Below are 19,833 nucleotides of genomic sequence, written 5' to 3' on the forward strand. Positions count from 1 at the left end.
CATGCTTTGTATATCTCCTTTAAACTTCCCCCTTGCACTTCATAGTGAAAGAAAATTCGATGGCTATGCAGGAGGAAAATGATCTTGGAGTAGGTTGAAAAGTAACACAACATTGTGGGCCAAAGTGCTTGACAATGCTCTTCTATATTCTACATTCACCCTAAAACAATGCTATCTGGTACTTCCACCCTGGGGGAAAAGATATACTATCTGCACTACCTATGTCTTTCGATACACTTCTATCAGGTCGCCCCTCAAACTCCAGCACTTTCCCGAGAAAAAAAAAACAACCCAGGTTTGTATAATCGCTCCTTATAGCTAATCCTCTCATCCAGGCAACATCATGGTACACCTCTCCAAAGCCTCCACATCCTTCCTATAATGCGGCAACAAGAATTGCACACGGTACTCCAAATGTGGCCTAACCAACGTTTTATAGAACTGCAATGTGATTTCCTGACTTTTCTACTCAACACCCCTCCTGACGAAAGCAACATAACTTCTTGATCTCTCCATACATCGTTTCTGAGAGTCCGTCCATTAACTGTATACTTTCCTCTTGCATTTAACCTCCCCAAAGTGAAACACCTAACGCTGGATTTAATCTCCATCCCTTATTTCTTTTCCACTTTTCCAACTGGTCTATATCCTTACGTTTGACAATATCCCAACTTTGTACAACTCCACCAAATTTAACGTTGTTAACCATTTTACCTACATTCGTGTGTGTGCATATATATAGTCAGATTATAAAATATAGAAGTGCTCTTTTATTAAAAGATAAAATTGAAAATTAACATTAAAATACACTTTGAAAAAGAACATTTTGAAAGGGAGACCAGGTTAATTAATATATTTAGTAATCCTTATTTCAATATCTCCCATATGGTCTAGCGGTTAGGATTCCTGGTTTTCACCCAGGCGGCCCGGGTTCGACTCCCGGTATGGGAAATAGTTGTTTTATGTATCTTCCTTATAAAAAGTTTTTTTGTTCTTGGTTCTTGGTACGTAGTACAGGGGATTTGGCTTGATCGCATTTATACTACGTTTAGTGGTCAGGATAAATCTACACAATATCCCTTTGTATCTGGTTTGATGCCATTGTTGAATTTTTGAATTTATTATTCGGTTTTCTTCGACTCGCTGGTAAGGTAACATTTATCAATTGCTGCGCCACTTTCATAAATGATTGCATTTTTTTCCACGATGATGTGGAGTGGGAGGTTTCAGGATTCAGATCCATAAAAGAGGGGTTGGGATTTAGATGCCCAGGATTTTCTATGAGTTGGAGGGAAAGTTCAGAAGTGGTTTTCTCATCCGTTTGCTGCTCTTGTCCGTCTTCGCTTAGAGGTCACAACCAAGTATGGGAGATACTTACGGAGTAACCCAGGAAATTAATTGCAGAAAATCATAAACTCTAAAGATTATGCAGACGCTGGAAATCTTGAGCAACGCACACAAAATGTTGGAGTAACTCAGCACGTAGTCAGCATCTATGGAGGGGAATAAACAGATGACGATTCCAGCCGAGACCTTTCATCAGGACTGGAAAAGAAGGGGGCAGAAGCCTCACCTGCCCAGCTGGTTCCCCCTTCGTTCCACGGTCCACTGTCCTCGCTTCTTCTTCTTCTTCCTCTTCCTCCCGCTCCTCCTCCTCCTCTTCTTCTTCTTCTCCTCCTTCCTCCTTTTTCTTCTTCTTTCTCCTATCACCTCCCAGCTTCTTAATCCATTCCCCCCACGACCCCCACCTACCTTTCCCCTCACCTGACTTCACCTATTACATGTCTGTAAGTACTCCAACCTTCTCGTCCATTTTCTTCTGCTACCTCCCTTTCGATAAATAAATCAAAAAGATCATAGTATATAACTATATAAATTCTTGTGGCGTAATTAACATACATAGAAAAGTACAGCACCATACAGGCCCTTTGGCCCACGATATAACTGCAGTCAATCTAACAACTACCGTGATGTACATTTATTAAGACATTTTGTGATCCTGTCAATATCAATCTCCCATATGGTCTAGCGGTTAGGATTCCTGGTTTTCACCCAGGCGGCCCGGGTTCGACTCCCGGTATGGGAATTGAAGTTTTTCCCCCCCTCCCCCCGGTTTCCTTTTTTGTTGTAGTTTAATCACTTTTTAAAAACTCTTTTTCTTCCAGTACACACTTCAGTAAAAGTCGTGACAGACCTCATTTATTTTTCTATCGAAATTAAAATTAACTATGTACTCTTACTTAAATGGCTGATGCAGCTCAGCAGTAGTTTTCACGTTAGACCAGGAGGGACCACTGCAGCGTAAATCTACAGAACCATGAATCATATAGAACCACCACCAAAGCGTTGTGTTGTTTGGAAAGGCAAGTGCCAATAATGGCAGTGTTCCGTACATTTTTTGAGGATTTGGGTTCATAATTTAAAGCGAATGTCATCGCGACTCCACATTTAATATATTTAATGAGGGCTTTCTAGTGCACCGTTTACAAAGGCGGAATATTTGTTTTGCGGTGGTTTCGTATTTTAATTCGGTCACTCTGTGTCGTGTTCCGGGTGCAACATATTTAAGGCGGACACGAAAATGGCAAGTTTAATAGAGTAATCGGTCTGTAGTTCCGAGTTATGATGATATGACTCTTAAAGCGCCTTCGTTTAGCTTGTTAATTCCGGTTTGTAATCAAACCTTACAGCGCTCTCACCAGGCAGTAGCAACAAAGTTCTCCTCGCTTTACCACAAACAAAAACATGCCCAGAGAGAGAAAAAAAACTTAAAATGCCGGCCACGCTTCAGAAGTAGATAGATTCCCGGACATAAGGGAACTGAGGAATTTTAGGAGCTAAGTTGAAAGATTTTGAGGAGTGATAAGCACGCCCCAATGGCTGGATGGAGCCCTCTTGTCCCTAATGTTTTGTGTTTCTCAAGAACTAGCCGATAAGCATGAAGGTTTATCTCATGTGGTGCAAGAAACTGCTGGGTTTATCAGTGTAGGAGAGCAAAAGGGAGGTGACCAAGAGCAACATGCAACTTTTAGCAATGGTATCTTGCTATCAATACCAGGGACTCTCCATGCAGGGTTTACAACCCAAACGTCCTAATTTCTCCCCCAACCCTATGCCCCACAGTTGCTGCTCGACCTGCTGAGTCTCTCCAGCAAACAGTTTACATCTACTATTATACTTTCCTCTTGTCCCATAAAGCTGATCTTCCATTCTCGTCTGTCTCTCTTGGACCATAAGGGCTTTTACCTTTTTTGACCTGTATGCTATACAGGACCTTGTCAAAAAAACCTTCTCGAAAGCAAACAGGTTGCGTCTTCAACTCTCCTTGTTGCCTCCTCAAAAAAAAATCAGTCTTTAGACATCACTCCCCACAGCAACACATGCCTTAGAATAGACAAACCAAAGTTTGGAGTAAAATAAAACAGACTGCTGAAGGAACTCACCCTGTCAAGCAGCTTCTGTAAAGTTATAAGTAATTTCATGGAGATAAATTTTAATCATGTGTTTTGGATTTGTGGCCTTTTTAAGAAAGTATGCCCCATTAATATTAAGGAATTGGAATGTCATGCATACAGTTCATGAAGATCAAATCAATACACAGTGCATTGAGATAGAACAAGGTAAAACAAGCTACAAAGAAAATGAAATGCAAGCAGAAAATAAGGGGCCAGGTCATAACGAAGTAGATAGTTGAGGTCAAGAGTCTATCTTATAAGACCATAAGATATAGGCCATCTGGCCCATTGAGTCTGCTCCACCGTTCAATCATGGCTGATCCTTTTTTCTTCTCCCCGTAACCTTTGATGCCATGTCAATCAAGAACTTATCAGTCTCTGCCTTAAATACACCCAATGACCTGACCTGGCATGTGGCAACAAATTCCACACATTCACCAACCTTTGGCTAAAGAAATTTCTCCACATCCCTGTTTTGAAAGGGCGCCCCTCTATCCTGAGGCTGTGCCCTGTTGTCCTAGACTCCCCCACCATGGGAAACATCCTTTCCACATCTACTCTGTCTAGGCCTTTCAACATTTGAAAGGTTTCAATGAGATCCTCCTCATCCTTCTGAATTCCAGCGAATACAGACGCAGAGCCATCAAACGTTCCTCAAATGATAACCCTTTCATTCCTGGAATCATCCTTGTGAACCTCCTCCGGATCCTCTCCAATGCCAGCAATATAGGGGATAGGTAAAAAGCCGAAAAGCAGGACCTCCAGGGTAGTAATCTCTGGATTGCTACCTGTGCCACGTGCCAGTGAGGGTAGGAATAGGATGATTTGGCAGATGGATGAGAGGCTGAGGAATTAGTGCAGAGGGCAGGGTTTCGGATTTCTGTATCATTGGGATCTCTTCTGGGGAAGGTACAACCCGTAAAAAAAAGAACAGGTTCTACCTGAACCTGAGGGGGACCAATATCCTAGCGGGCACGTTTGCTAGAGCTTTTGAGGAGGTTTCAACTAATTTGGCAGGGGGATGTGAACGGGGAAAATAAGGCTAAGGAAGGGGCATTTGGTATACAACTAGATGCAGTGTGCAGTGAGATTGTCAGGAAAGACAAGCAGATGATAGGGCAAAATAGCAGTTAGTGTGGTAAGTTGCAGTGAGGCATGGGGACAAAATAAAGAAGTGTGATAAATACAAGGATGCATAGTAGGTATAGGTAGGAGAGAACAAATGAGTTACGTACTTGATATATAAGAAATGCAAGAGAACACTTAAGAAGGAAATCAGGAGGGCTAAAAGAAGGCATGAGGTTGGTCCAGCAGACATGGTAAAGGAAAATATCAAGAGCTTCTACAGATATATTAAGAGTTAAAGGATAGCAAGGGACAAAGTATGTCCTCTGGAAGATCAGTGTGGCAATTTCCCTCGGGATCAATGAAGTATGACTATGACTAATCTTTGAATAAACTCTAAGAATAAGCCGGGAAATTATAGGCCAGTGAGCAGTGAGGAAGACTATCAGAGCTTGCAGTTGGAAAAACTGGCAGATGGAATTTAATGCAGACAAATGTGAATTGTTGGTCTTTGAGAGGATAAACCAGGGTATGACTTACATGGTGAGCGGTAGGACACGGAGGACTGTGGTGGAACAGAGTGATCGGGTAATACAGATCCATAATTCCTGAAAAGTAGCATCACAAATCAATAAGGTCATAAAGAGAGCTTTTGGCACATAAGCCTTCATAAATCAAAGTACCGAGTATAGGAGTTGGAATGTTATGTTGAAGTTGTATTAGACGTTAAGGTCTAACTTGGAGTACTGTATGCAGTGTGGTCACCTACCTACAGGAAAGATGCCAATAATACTGAATGAGTGCAGAGAAAATTTATAAGAACGTTGCCAGGACTGTAGGACCTGAGTTATAGGGAAAGGTTGAATTGGTTAGGACTTAATTCCCTGGAACATAGGAGAATGAAGGATGATTTAATAGAGGTATACAAAATTATGAGAGGAATAGATGGGGTAAATGCAAGCAGGCTTTTGTTCCACTGAGATCTTGGAACAAGAGGTCATGGGTTAAGTGTGAAAGGTGAAATGTTTGAGGGGACACAAGGGGGATTTTTTTTTTACTCAGAGTGTGGTGAGAGTGTGTAATGAGCTGCCAGCAGAAGTGGTGGATGCAGGTTCGATTTTAACACTTAAGAGAAATTTGGATAGCTAAGTGGATGGTGGGGGTGGTGGCATATGGTCCAGTTGCAGGTCAATTGGACTAGGCAGATAAATAGTTTGGCACAGACTAGATGGGCCAAACAGCCTGTTTATGTGCTGTGGTGTTCTATAATTCTAATAGTTCACCATTCATTACCATCATCTTTATTTACCCCATAAGATTACAAAACGATATTTCAGGCTCTTGCTCAACCCAGCACCTCCACACACAGGAGATCTTTTTGGTCTTAAAGTTAGCTCTTTTGTTAGCTATCTTCCTGTTCTTTATCTACTCATAAAACATGTTTGGATTCTCTCTAGCGACACTCACAAAATTCTGGGGGAACTCAGCAAGTCAGGCAGCATCTATAGAGGGTAATAAACAGTCGCCATGACCCTTCATCAGGACTGGAAGGAAGGGCTCATAAACCAGAAGAAGAAAGGCGGTGGTGCTGGTGGTGGTGGGGGGTGGTCGGGAGGAGTACTAGCTGGCAGGTGATAGGTGAGACCAAATGAGGTGGAACGTGGTGGGTGGGAACCATTCAACTCATTCGTTAACACCATTGACCAGACAAAGATGTCCTAGACCACCCACCCCCGACGAGATTGTCTCCACTCTTTTGTCCTCCTGACTGCAAGCTGTTTCTTCTTTCTCGGCTGTCTTTAGCTGTAAATTACCTTAATCTTTTTAATTTCATCTGAGGGTTGACCTCAATTACCCTACTTACTTTGAGTCCGAAGTGAATGTGTGTTACAGAGATTTTGTTATACTCCGTTGATTCCAGAGGCTGGTGGTTTACAGGGATTCCAAAGCCAGTTTAAGCAAGTGGTCGGAAATGATTGCAGTATTTGCGCAGCGAAGTTACTCATAGAAATTCCATAGTCACATAGAGTCCTACTGAAGGGTCTCAGCCCAAAACGTCGATAGTGCTCTTTTCCATAGATGCTGCCTGGCCTGCTGAGTTCCTCCAGCATTTTGTGTGTGTTGCTTGGATATCCAGCATATGCAGATGTTCTCTTGTCAGTTAATTTGTTGCGGTTTGCAGAAGGGTTATATACACAGGGACAGCAGAATCTTATTATTTATAATAGCAACACAACTAATGAACCAATCACAATATTTTGTCGTAGTTCAGTTGTGGTTCTCATTCAATTATCGTCATCGTCTCTGTGGCGCAATCGGTTAGCGCGTTCGGCTGTTAACCGAAAGGTTGGTGGTTCGAGCCCACCCAGGGACGCATGATTTTTTTCAATTGAAATTATCTTGATAAATTTAAAATACATTAGAAAGGAGACTGTTTATAAATATTGGAGTCAACTGTGATAATTTTAGCATAACTTAGTACTATCATTGTAAATGTATATATACATGAAACTTTAATTACACATGGGGGAACAAGTAAAGCTTTCTTATGACTTCGTTTCCGTAGTGTAGTGGTTATCACGTTCGCCTAACACGCGAAAGGTCCCCGGTTCGAAACCGGGCGGAAACATCTATATTTTAATTCATTAAACATTTAAACTGCGAATTGAAACATTGTAAACACGAGGAATTCTGCCGATGCTGGAAATTCAAGCAACACACATCAAAGTTGCTGGTGAACGCAGCAGGCCAGGCAGCATCTCTAGGAAGAGGTACAGTCGGCGTTTCGGGCCGAGACCCTTAGCTGTTCTCCGGTATTACTGCAGTTACAATCGCTGTTCACTAAGATTTGGAAACAGCGGAAGCTATATACTGCTGATTAAACATGTTTTCAATCCCAGGAATGGAATAAAATTGATAGAATAATGTATTTCAACAATGTTAATAAAATCTTTTTAAAGCTAGACATTAGGCTGCAGATGCTAGGAAGAAGAAAATCTGAAAATGCTGGAAGCACTCAGCAGATCCAGTCAGCATCTTTGAAAATAAGAACATTTCAGGCTGAAGGCCGTTCTGACAGTCTTATTTTTTACCTCCCCGCTATTTCTTTGTATTCATTCGAGTTCTTGCTAATATGTGCAACCTGTTCAAAGTATACGAAAAACAAGAAGGAAACCAGTTTTAAGAACAAACTCCACTAGGGGCAAAAGGACAGTATGTGCACGGAGCACAGGATGTTGGAAATGTCTTATGTAGCTACTTCGCATCTGTATTCGCTAAGGAGTGCATCTGCAATTAGAGAATTCATGTCAGAGCTGGTGAAATCCGGGAACAGGTTATCATTAAAAAAGAGATATAAAGTGGATTAAAGGTGGGTTACTCCCTGGGGTCTAGCTGGACGGATCCCTAACTACTAAAGGAGCAAGGGAAAGCGATTTCTGGGGCCCTGCCAGAAATGATTAAATTTTTGGTTGCCACAGGTAAAGTCATGGTTATTCTGCAACTTTACAGCACGTAGTTTATGCCACGGCAAGAGTAAAGTGTGTAGTTCGTCACCACAGACAGACTGGGTTTGTTTTCTATACAGCAGTAGAGGTAGAAGGGTTTCTGAGGGCAAAAGAAAAAAAAATGAATGAAACAAAATAAATTCTCATAATTGCTGCCTAAAACGAAGGGGCACAGGTTTAGGGTAAATGATGTCGGGAAGTTTGCGTGGCATCTGAAACACGTTGCCTGAGGTGATGGTGGCAATACTCTCACAACATTTAATCGAGTACTAGAATCCCCAAGGTGCAGAAGGCTATGAACGAAGTGCTGGTGAACAGGATTGGTATGGATTGGCATGAAATGGCTGGCATGGGCATGGTGTAGTAATGGACTGAGAGCCTGTTTCTGTTCTATTCTATAAACAACCTTTGTTTTGCTTCATATATAAATCTTTTTTATTTATCAAGTGTTCTGCTACAGCTTTGCTTGTCTATGTGGGTTGGATTTATTCTCATCCTTTTGAAACTAACCTTTCTTACATTAAATCTTTTTGACATTAAATTGTTCCTTCTTTTATTTAACTACACAAACCTCGTGATATTATGATCAGTATCTCCTAAAATTTCCTTGTTGAAAATGTCTTTTTTTGTGAAACTAAAAATATCTTGCTTTATAGTTATCCCAGAAAGTTTTTAGAAACTCTTCATCCTTAGCACCGTCAAGTTGACTCAGTTGGTCTCACATTCTCAGTGTTAGTACAAACCCTGTGATTACTTCACTTCAAGTATTCATCCACTATTTTCATTTTGAATGATACCGTTCTACTTTCACCATCTTTCTAGGAAATGCATTCTAGTTCATATCAATTGACTGTGTATGGATCATGGTTTGTCATGGTTGAAACATTGAAAAAAACCTCCTTAACCTTCAGAGATCAATTCTTCTGCCACTGGGAGATTATCAAAATCTTTATGCACTTATAGAGCTCTATTGAATATGCAGAGCCTTCTCTGCTCCAATATAATAACTCCAGCATCTCGTTTGTCACAAAGCTGAAACCCCTTTCCCCCGAAACCCTTGGGTCATATTTCTACTCTATGTTATTTCAATACTTGGGGGGGGGCAACAATTGAGTAAAATTATCTTCAGTTTTGCCAACCCAACTTTGCAGATAAACTGGACTGAAGGAAACAAGAGGGAGATTTATTACTTTAATGGAAATTATTACAAAGAACACACCATAATTAATCTATCATAATTCTTCAAGACAGCTGTGACATTCAGTAGGATCAGGGTTTAAGATAAGTATAAATGTTGTCTAACCACGATTCCATTTCTTGCTGCCTCAGTAAAGCAGCCAACATAATCAAAGACCCCACCCTCCCCAGAAATTCTCTCTTCTCCCCTCTCCCATTGGGCTGAAGGTACAAAAGCCTTAAAGCATTTACCACCAGGCTCAAGGATAGCTTCTTTCCCACTGTTATCAGACTCTTGAATCTACCTCTTGTAAGATAAAATGGACTCAAAAATCAGAACCTACCTATGTTTTTACATTTTATTGTTTACCTGCATTGCACTTCTTCTGTAACTTTTACACTTTATTCTGCATTGTTGTTGTTTTACCACAATGCAGAGTGTAATGATTTTAATACATAGAAACATACATAGAAAATAGGTGCAGGAGTAGGCCATTCGGCCCTTCGAGCCTGCACCGCCATTTATTATGATCATGGCTGATCATCCAACTCAGAACCCTGGCCCAGCCTTCCCTCCATACCCCCTGACCCCTGTAGCCACAAGGGCCATATCTAACTCCCTCTTAAATATAGCCAATGAACTGGCCTCAACTGTTTCCTGTGGCAGAGAATTCCACAGATTCACCACTCTCTGTGTGAAGAAGTTTTTCCTAATCTCGGTCCTAAAAGGCTTCCCCTCTATCCTCAAACTGTGGCCCCTCATTCTGGACTTCCCCAACATCGGGAACAATCTTCCTGCATCTAGCCTGTCCAATCCCTTTAGGATCTTATACGTTTCAATCAGATCCCCCCCTCAATCTTCTAAATTCCAATGAGTTCATCCAGTCTTTCTTCATATGAAAGTCCTGGGCTTTCATCAAGCCCAGTTCATCCAGTCTTTCTTCATATGAAAGTCCTGCCATCCCAGGAATCAATCTGCTGAACCTTCTTTGTACTCCCTCTATGGCAGGGATGTCTTTCCTCAGATTAGGGGACCAAAACTGCACACAATACTCCAGGTGTGGTCTCACCAAGGCCTTGTACAACTGCAGTAGTACCTCCCTGCTCCTGTACTCGAATCCTCTCGCTATAAATGCCAGCATACCATTCGCCTTTTTCACCGCCTGCTGTACCTGCATGCCCACTTTCAATGACTGGTGTATAATGACACCCAGGTCTTGTTGCACCTCCCCTTTTCCTAATCGGCCACCATTCAGATAATAATCTGTTTTCCTATTTTTGCCACCAAAGTGGATAACTTCACATTTATCCACATTAAATTGCATCTGCCATGAATTTGCCCACTCACCCAACCTATCCAAGTCACCCTGCATCCTCTTAGCATCCTCCTCACAGCTAACACTGCCACCCAGCTTCCTGTCATCCGCAAACTTGGAGATGCTGCATTTAATTCCCTCATCCAAGTCATTAATATATATTGTAAACAACTGAGGTCCCAGCACTGAGCCTTGCGGTACCCCACTAGTCACCGCCTGCCATTCTGAAAAGGTCCCGTTTATTCCCACTCTTTGCTTCCTGTCTGCTAACCAACTCTCCACCCACACCAATACCTTACCCGCAATACCATGTGCTTTAAGTTTGCACACTAATCTCCTGTGTGGGACCTTGTCAAAAGCCTTCTGAAAATCCAAATATACCACATCCACTGGTTCTCCCCTATCCACTCTACTAGTTACATCCTCAAAAAATTCTATGAGATTCGTCAGACATGATTTTCCTTTCACAAATCCATGCTGACTTTGTCCAATCATTTCACCGCTTTCCAAATGTGCTGTTATCACATCCTTGGTAACTGACTCCAGCAGTTTCCCCACCACCGACGTTAGGCTAACCGGTCTATAATTCCCCGGTTTCTCTCTCCCTTTTTTAAAAAGTGGAGTTACATCAGCCACCCTCCAATCCTCAGGAACTAGTCCAGAATCTAACGAGTTTTGAAAAATTATCACTAATGCATCCACTATTTCTTGGGCTACTTCCTTAAGCACCTTGGGATGCAGACCATCTGGCCCTGGGGATTTATCTGCCTTCAATCCCTTCAATTTACCTAACACCACTTCCCGACTAACATGTATTTCGCTCAGTTCCTCCAACTCACTGGACCCTCTGTCCCCTACTATTTCTGGAAGATTATTTATGTCCTCCTTAGTGAAGACAGAACCAAAGTAATTATTCAATTGGTCTGCCATGTCCTTGCTCCCCATAATCAATTCACCTGTTTCTGTCTGCAGGGGACCGACATTTGTCTTTACCAGTCTTTTCCTTTTCACATATCTATAAAAGCTTTTACAGTCCATTTTTATGTTTCCTGCCAGTTTTCTCTCAATCTTTTTTCCCCTTCCTAATTAAGCCCTTTGTCCTCCTCTGCTGAACTCTGAATTTCTCCCAGTCCTCAGGTGATCCACTTTCCCTGGCTAATTTGTATGCTTCTTCTTTGGAATTGATACTATCCCTAATTTCTCTTGTCAGCCACGGGTGCACTACCTTCCTTGATTTATTCTTTTGCCAAACTGGGATGAACAATTGTTGTAGTTCATCCATGCAACCTTTAAATGCTTGCCATTGCATATCCACCGTCAATCCTTTAAGTGTCATTTGCCAGTCTATCTTAGCTAATTCACGTCTCATACCTTCAAAGTTACCCCTCTTTAAGTTCAGAACCTTTGTTTCTGAATTAACTATGTCACTCTCCATCTTAATGAAGAATTCCACCATATTATGGTCACTCTTACCCAAGGGGCCTCTCACGACAAGATCGCTAATTAACCCTTCCTCATTGCTCAAAACCCAGTCCAGAATAGCCTGCTCTCTAGTTGGTTCCTCGACATGTTGGTTCAAAAAACCATCCCGCATGCATTCCAAGAAATCCTCTTCCTCAGCACCTTTACCAATTTGGTTCACCCAACCTACATGTAGATTGAAGTCACCCATTATAACTGCTGTTCCTTTATTGCACACATTTCTAATTTCCTGTTTAATACCATCTCCGACCTCACTACTACTGTTAGGTGGCCTGTACACAACTCCCACCAGCGTCTTCTGCCCCTTAGTGTTACGCAGCTCCACCCATATTGATTCCACATCTTCCTGGCTTATGTCCTTCCTTTCTATTGCGTTAATCTCTTCTTTAACCAGCAATGCCACCCCACCTCCCCTTCCTTCATGTCTATCCCTCCTGAATATTGAACATCCCTGAACGTTGAGCTCCCATCCCTGGTCACCCCGGAGCCATGTCTCTGTGATCCCAACTATATCATAATCATTAATAACAATCTGCACTTTCAATTCATCCACCTTATTACGAATGCTCCTTGCATTGACACACAAAGCCTTCAGGCGCTCTTTTACAACTCTCTCAGTCCTTTTACAATTATGCTGAAAAGTGGCCCTCTTTAATGCTTGCCCTGGATTTGTCGGCCTGCCACTTTTACTTTTCTCCAAAGTACTTTTTGTTTCACTTTACACCCCTGTCTCTCTGCACTGGTTCCCATCCCCCTGTAGTGAACTAACCTCCTCACGCCTAGCCTCTTTAATTTGATTCCCACCCCCCCAACCATTCTAGTTTAAAATCTGTATAGAGTTTATAATGCAAGCTTTTCAATGTATCTTGGTATATGTGACAATAATAAACCAATGCTAGTATCAATAAAATTTAATATTGAGTCTACACCACCAGTCAGATCACCAGCAGGTGGTAAGAGTGGGCTCCCTCACTCTACCCCTTGACCCTCAACACAGGAACCCCCCCCCCACCCCCAGGCTGTGTCCTAAGCCCCCGCCTTTACTCTCTGTATACCCATGACTGTCTTGACATCCACAGCTCCAATCTGCTAATAAAATGTGCAGATGATACATATATTGGCCTTATCTCAAATAATGAGGCAGCCTATAGAGAAGTCATCACCCTGACACCGTAGTGTCAAGAAAACAATCTCTCCCTCAATGCCGCAAAAACAAAGGAGATGGCTATAGACTACAGGAGCAATGGAGACAGGTTCACCCCTATTGACATCAATGGATCTGGGATTGAGAGGGTGAACAGCTTTAAGTTTCTCGGTATACACATCACCGAGGATCTCACTTCGTCTGTACGTACTCGCTTTGTGGTGTTAAAAACACAACAACACCTCTTTCACCTCAGACGGTCGAAGAAGTTTGACATGAATCCCCAGATCCTAAGAACTTTCTACAGGGGCATAATTGAGAGCATCCTGACTGGCTGTGTCACTGCCTGGTATGGAAACTGTACTTCCCTCAATCGCAGGACTCTGCAAAGAGTGGTGTGGACAGCCCAGCGCATCTGTGGATGTGAACTTCCCACTATTTAGGACATTTACAGTGACAGGTGTATAAAAAGGGCCCAAAGGATCATTGGGGGCCCCGAGTCACCCCAACCACAAACTTCCAGCTGCTACCATCCAGGAAACAGTATTGCAGCATTAAAGCCAGGACCAACAGGCTCTGAAACAGCTTCTTCCACCAGACCATCAGACTGATTAATTCATGCTGACACAATTGTATTTCTAAGCTATATTGACTGTTCTGTTGTATAGTAATTATTAAATTACACATTGCACATTGAGACAAAGACATAACACCCAAAGACTTTTACTCCTGTATGTGAAGGATGTAAAAAATAAAGTCAATTCAATTCAGTTAGCCAAGGGAAGAAAACTGCTGATGCAGAAAATCTGAAGTAACATTACAGTCTGCAGTACATTAACTATATATTAAATAGAGTAGCTTAATCTTTCCTCTCCCATTATTTCACCCCAACAGAGCAATTCATTTTGATCCACCCTTTCGGAATGAATGTTTTCTGGTTTGCTTTGTATTCCCATGGGAAATCTACATTTTTAAACACAGACAATTGTGAGTGGCTACTTTAAAAAATCCACCACAAATTCACAAGTCTACCAATCTATATTTCTAATTCTGTAAGGTCTTTGTCAATGCTTTTTATACAAAATACAGAATATTTGGGATAATCCAATGCAAAATATTTTAAATTTTAATTTATCGCCATCATTTTTTTGAATAAATTTTTTTAAAAAGTTCACCATCAACAGGTGATAATGTGCAGTGTTACATAGGTGACATTGAGTCACCAAAACAGATACATTGTAAGAACTCAGCTAGTTAAGTAACATCCATGGAAAGAGTAACAGAAGAGTTTCTGATCCCAAGTTCTGCCAGCATTTCTGAAATGGTTTCAAATTCCAGCATTGATCTATCTCTGTCAATTTCACAGGTATTAAACCTGTAATTACTTCTCCTTTCACACATGGATTTCACACCTCTGCTACTCATAGTGGTGATATACACTGTGGTCATTAAATTACTGGCAAGGATTCTGAGAGACAGGATTTATTTGCATTTGGGAAGATAGGTAGAATGGCTTTGTGCATGGGAAGTAATGTCTCACAAATTTGATCAAGTTCTTGTTTGGTGACCAAAACGAGTGTCACAGGGACTGGTGCTGGTGGCTATGTTGTTTGTTGTATACTGTATATTAATTTGGTCAAAAATAAAGATGGCAAGATTAGTGAATCTTAAAAAAAACATTGGATAGTGAAAAGAGATCCAAGATTACAACAGTATATTGATCAACTATGTAAATGGACCAAGGTGAGGCAGGTGAAATTTAACTCAGGATGGGTGCAAAGTGATGCATTTTCTGAAGTTACTTGTACAAGAGTTGGGATGCCCTGTTACAGTTGTACAAAATATTGATTGAGCCATACTTGTGGTACTGTATGCAGTTCTGATCATCAAGGAAAAGATTAACAAGTTTGTTGACAGGACTGGAGGTTGGATAGGCTAGGACATGTTTTTCCTGGAGCAAAGGTACTAAGATTTACAAAATAATGAGCATAGTTAAAGGAGAATGGTCAGACTTTATCCCCCAGAATGGGAAGAGTCTAAAACTAGAGGGCATTCATTTAAGGTGAGAAGGGAATGATCTAAAGGATGTTTGAGGACGTTTTTCCACAGAAAGCACGGTAAAGACAGATACATGGCTGCAGGCCAAATACAGGCAAATGGGATTAGTTTAGGAATATAGGTCAGGGAGGATGAAATTAGCCAAATGGTCTATTTCCATGCTGTATAACTATGAATCTAAAATAACTAGTATTGGTTTTCATGAGGGTTGAGATTATATCTTCTCAAACTGGTTGCAATAAATTAATTTTAATTCTATTGGCAAATGTTATTTACAGGAGATAGAGATGACAAATGCATAAGAGATTAATTTAGGAAGATGAATAAAAGTTGTGATTAATTTTTTTAGGAGACATCAAGGTACACAGAATTCCAAGGTTGGTATTTGAACCTTTTGGATTTTGATGTACAGGACATCTGGAATCTTTGATAATCAACATCCTAAAGCAAAAGGCTTGCATGTCAACTACTTTTTGAAAAACCTGACAGGTGTTCAACCTTTCATATTTTTCTTCAGTACCATTCCACTTTAGGTTTTCTGTGATGAAAGATTTAAGCAGCATTATTGACATTTAAATTATTACATTAAAATATTTGATCAATTTCAATGAGGTTTAAAGCATTTGGAACAGTTATTGATAGCAGTATGCCAAGTTTAGTCATTATACTTTTAATAAGAAAGTTAACAGAACCAACAAGTTACATTGTCAGAGAAACCTCAAAAGGTAATTCTAGTGAGACTTTGAACTATTTTGAATAAGAGTGAGAAAATACAAATCCTTTTTGGACTACCAAGAAACTGTTACAAAAAATATTTCCTGAAAATTGAAATAGTTCAAGATACATCGTATTGATGCAATTTACAGCACAATATACATGTTAAATTTCAAAAAACACCAAACTTCCAGGTGTTAAAATTAATGCCTACATAAATAATTTGACAGGTTTCATCAACTGTGACTACTCAACCCACAGAATTTCCAGTGATTTGTTTATTGGATCTTCTAGAACCCATATCATAAATGCTGGAGATAAAAAATGTATCTATGCAAGAGAAGATGCAGTTTTCAATCTTGGGCAAAACTGCAAGAAACGTGGTGGTGTGTACCAAACCATTTCTAGCATTTACCTTTTTATAGGAAAAATAATTATAATACAATTACAGTAACTTTATTAAATATTTCTTTCCGATCAGTTTAGAAACAATTTTTGCACAAAACAGAACTTTTGCCTTTTTTATATTACAGGTGATAAAAATAAGAACCCACATTTTATACCTGAATTTAATGTTACATTCCTTCCAATGGATCAATTGCTTTTAGCATAATTCAAGTGGTTTAAGCATTCTATGAATTTAGTGTATTTTTGTGTGGTGTGAACTCAGTGATCATTATTCAAAGTTTCTTGCATCTGTTGCAAATAACATATCAACTATTATTGAAATATTAAATTTATTTACAGTTCAGAATTGATAAATTGCACTTTAAAAATTATTCATATAAATAATGGTGCACACTACGTCAAAACAGAATGTCAGCAAATAAAGTGGATGACCATAAACATTGCATTCAGAAGCAGCAAATGCAGATTCTCGGATCCCAGGTACAATGAAACTTATAAAATAACAGTGCCTGTGGAAGTAAATTTTAAACACAAATATGCTCATCTTGAGATTTCCAGAATGTAAAACAATTTTCCAAATATGGACTGGGCAAACTTTACTCATGTCACAATTTAGTGATAAAACAAAGAGTAAATTCAAAAGCAGCAATATTGCTGTTTAAACAGCATTTTTTTAAAACTGTTTCAGTGAACCATCATTTCTTAGCAGTTTTCAAAAAGTTTTTCATCAAAAATGGGCAATTCATTTTCTCCTGTGAATGAGTTAAGAGTTGAAATGGACAATAAATCTACCAATATTTCATCCTTGATAGGACCCTCAAAAGATGATGCATGGTTGTTTGTTATGCCAATTAGCTCATTTTTGAAAACTTCTTGTTGCATATTTAAAGCTGAAATAGAAGATGTGTTTCTAGACTTTGAATCTATGCTGCAGTCATTACTCAGTTTTCCATTTGCTACTCCACCATCTGGTGGCATTTCAAAGTGTCTCAAGTCATGTTTCATGTAGTCCAAAGTTGAAGCTCTAGTTGCAGTGAATAGTTCTGCAAGTAATTCATCATGGCTTGGACTACTGCTCAATGAAGCACTAGAGCTGGTACAAACAGATTCATTGTCTTCAACTCCAGGCTGACGCCACAGTTCATTCAAAAAATCATACAGCAGGCCTCCATCGTTATTTGCCAGATTTAACGATTGTTCAGCGCTCACAGGTTCACATTGATTAGTCTTCATTAACTGGTCGAGTGATGCCAATTGATTTTTTTTGGTTTGCAGCTTTTTGAGTAACCTAAGACGGAGCTTTTGAACTTTGGAATCCATGTTATTCAGTTCTGTTTTATCAACTGGGACAGAGCCCTGATAGTTCACATTACAAGCCCCCGCCTCATGTGTTAAAGGATTACCAAATTTTGATGAATTGGAAAGATGTATTTTATTTGAAGAATGGACATCCAAAGATATTTTCTTTGACAGTAACTCTTTGCAGTTTTCCTTCATATTAACAAACAGAGGGTTGCTCTTTTGTACACTGGTAATGTTTGGAACAGTTAGATCTGGTGATTCAGGTAGATTTTTGCTTGCCTTTTGTGCAAGTTTTGGAAGAATTTTGCTTTTGAATCCATCAAAATGTTCCTTCACAGGATGCTTTGAATTTGTCATTCTACCACCCCTTTGAATATTCCCAACTTCATTCTTAGTTGTTCTAGGTTCATTGGTGTTCAACATTGATAGATGACGATTCAACAGACACTTTCTCCAGCCAGCACTGAAGTTTCGTTTAGTTACCGCAGGCTGAGTAATATCAGCTGATAGCTTATTTGCAGATGTTTTCATCATTGAAGATGCTGGCATTTTATTACAATCTTCCTTTTGTATTTTGTTAGCAGACCTCAAAGGAATTTCTGAATTTTCAGATGGGATTTTCATAGCAGAATCCCTTTGTAACATCGGCATTTGAATATCAGGTATCTCAGTTCCTTGTAAATGTAAGGACCCAAACGGACTAGATGACATTTCAGAATGTAAAACAGGTTTTTGAGGCACATCAAAATTTACAAAAGTTTCAGCCATTTGATGGGCTTGTTCACTTGAATATTGTACTTCGGTAGAAGGATGGACAGCAATATTACGATCAATAGTCACCTGTGGTGAATTTTGTAACAGCCGTGCATCTGGTATGAATTGAGTGTCGCACAATGGATTCCCTTTGTCATCCACTTTAACCTCAGTAAGATTCAGTGTTATCATTGTTTCATTTCCTGAATGCTCCAGATCTTTTATATTGTTTTGTTTTACACAGTCTTTATATGGTGTGGTAATCTCTTTAACTGTACTGTGTATTGGTGTCACTACTGTATTAAACTGAACAGAACTCATCAATGATGTTTTGGTTGGAAGTTGCACAAAGGAAGTAGCTTCAGTATTTAAGGATGGAGCATTAGGACAAGTGGCAGATGAAGAGTCACAACGCAGAATGGTATCCCTGTTCCATGTTCTTTTTTCAAAGTCACTATTTTCCCAGATGACAATGTGAACTTCATCTGCAGGAACATCTAACGTCAAACGTCTGAAACAACTGGAACCTTGCAAATCATCACATTGAAGCCATGAACCTACAAGAGCAAATTGAAATAAAACTTTAAAAGCAAAACTAATCTTATTTTTAAAAAAAAAATCACTGTTGGAATATTGGAAATTAATGAATGACTGTAGATATTCATACTATCTTTAAAAACATATTAGCATTAGTATGCAGACACGGTGACCTAATACCTTGAGACAATTCCCACGTTTGGCCTCTTAAAAATACAGCTCATCATGCAAATTTACTGAAAACTGATCTAAAGTGCAAGGTTACATTATGGATTCAAGGACAGCGCCTTCTGCAATTATATGTCTATAATATATGATATACATGTAAACATTTTTCTAAAAATACAAAGTATAAATGTTAAATGGTGAGCACTTGTGTACACTATTGAGGAGCATTAAAGATCACAAAAGGATGCCATTCAGGCCATTTCATCTGTGCAAATCCCTGCCTTGTCTCATTGCACTGAGAATAGACTGCCCCATCACTTACCCAATCTCATCCAATTTCCTTTTCAACACTGAAATTGAATCCATCTGCACCAGCACCCCTACTCTGCATTTCAAACTTCAACTATTCAATACCAATCATTTTCATTCCCCACCCCGCTTCCCAAAGGTTTCACCATTGTAACAATTTTCTTTTCTTTGTCAACAAATGTTGTTTCAAAAAATTCCATCATTTTGCTTGCAATCTCCACTATTCCAAAAACAAAATCAGTTTTTGTCCACCTACATCATAACTCATCCTTGGAATTTTGGTAACCCTTTCCTGCACTTTCTCCACGAACTTCACATCCTCCCTGATGTTTGGCACCCATGAATGAACACTTAACCAGTTGTGGCTGAACCAAACGTTTTATAATAGTTTATTACGACCTCTTTGTATTCAAATTGTTTTAAAGCCCAGCATCCTATCA

General features: G+C 39.9%; 1 protein-coding gene and 4 non-coding genes across 6 annotated transcripts in view; 4 read left to right on the plus strand and 1 right to left on the minus strand.

The window, feature by feature from the left end:
• Positions 1 to 879: 879 nt before the first annotated feature.
• Positions 880 to 951, plus strand: trnae-uuc (transfer RNA glutamic acid (anticodon UUC)). The gene has a single exon. It is a non-coding gene; the product is annotated as a tRNA-Glu (tRNA).
• Positions 952 to 2,014: 1,063 nt separating this feature from the next.
• Positions 2,015 to 2,086, plus strand: trnae-uuc (transfer RNA glutamic acid (anticodon UUC)). Its single transcript has one exon. It is a non-coding gene; the product is annotated as a tRNA-Glu (tRNA).
• A 4,734-nt stretch (positions 2,087 to 6,820) lies between these two features.
• Positions 6,821 to 6,894, plus strand: trnan-guu (transfer RNA asparagine (anticodon GUU)). Its single transcript has one exon. It is a non-coding gene; the product is annotated as a tRNA-Asn (tRNA).
• A 182-nt stretch (positions 6,895 to 7,076) lies between these two features.
• On the plus strand, positions 7,077 to 7,149 carry trnav-aac (transfer RNA valine (anticodon AAC)). Its single transcript has one exon. It is a non-coding gene; the product is annotated as a tRNA-Val (tRNA).
• A 9,487-nt stretch (positions 7,150 to 16,636) lies between these two features.
• The window catches only part of uspl1 (ubiquitin specific peptidase like 1), a 152,854-nt gene continuing 149,657 nt past the window's right edge, over positions 16,637 to 19,833 (minus strand). For both annotated transcript variants that reach the window (XM_072262957.1, XM_072262958.1), the window contains one exon: positions 16,637 to 18,936. In XM_072262957.1, the coding sequence (XP_072119058.1) occupies positions 17,027 to 18,936 (1,910 nt within the window). In that variant the 3' untranslated portion in view covers positions 16,637 to 17,026. The remainder of the gene's footprint in view (positions 18,937 to 19,833) is intronic.

The sequence above is a fragment of the Mobula birostris genome, chromosome 7 (assembly GCF_030028105.1).
Source record: "Mobula birostris isolate sMobBir1 chromosome 7, sMobBir1.hap1, whole genome shotgun sequence".
Taxonomy (NCBI): Eukaryota; Metazoa; Chordata; class Chondrichthyes; order Myliobatiformes; family Myliobatidae; genus Mobula; species Mobula birostris.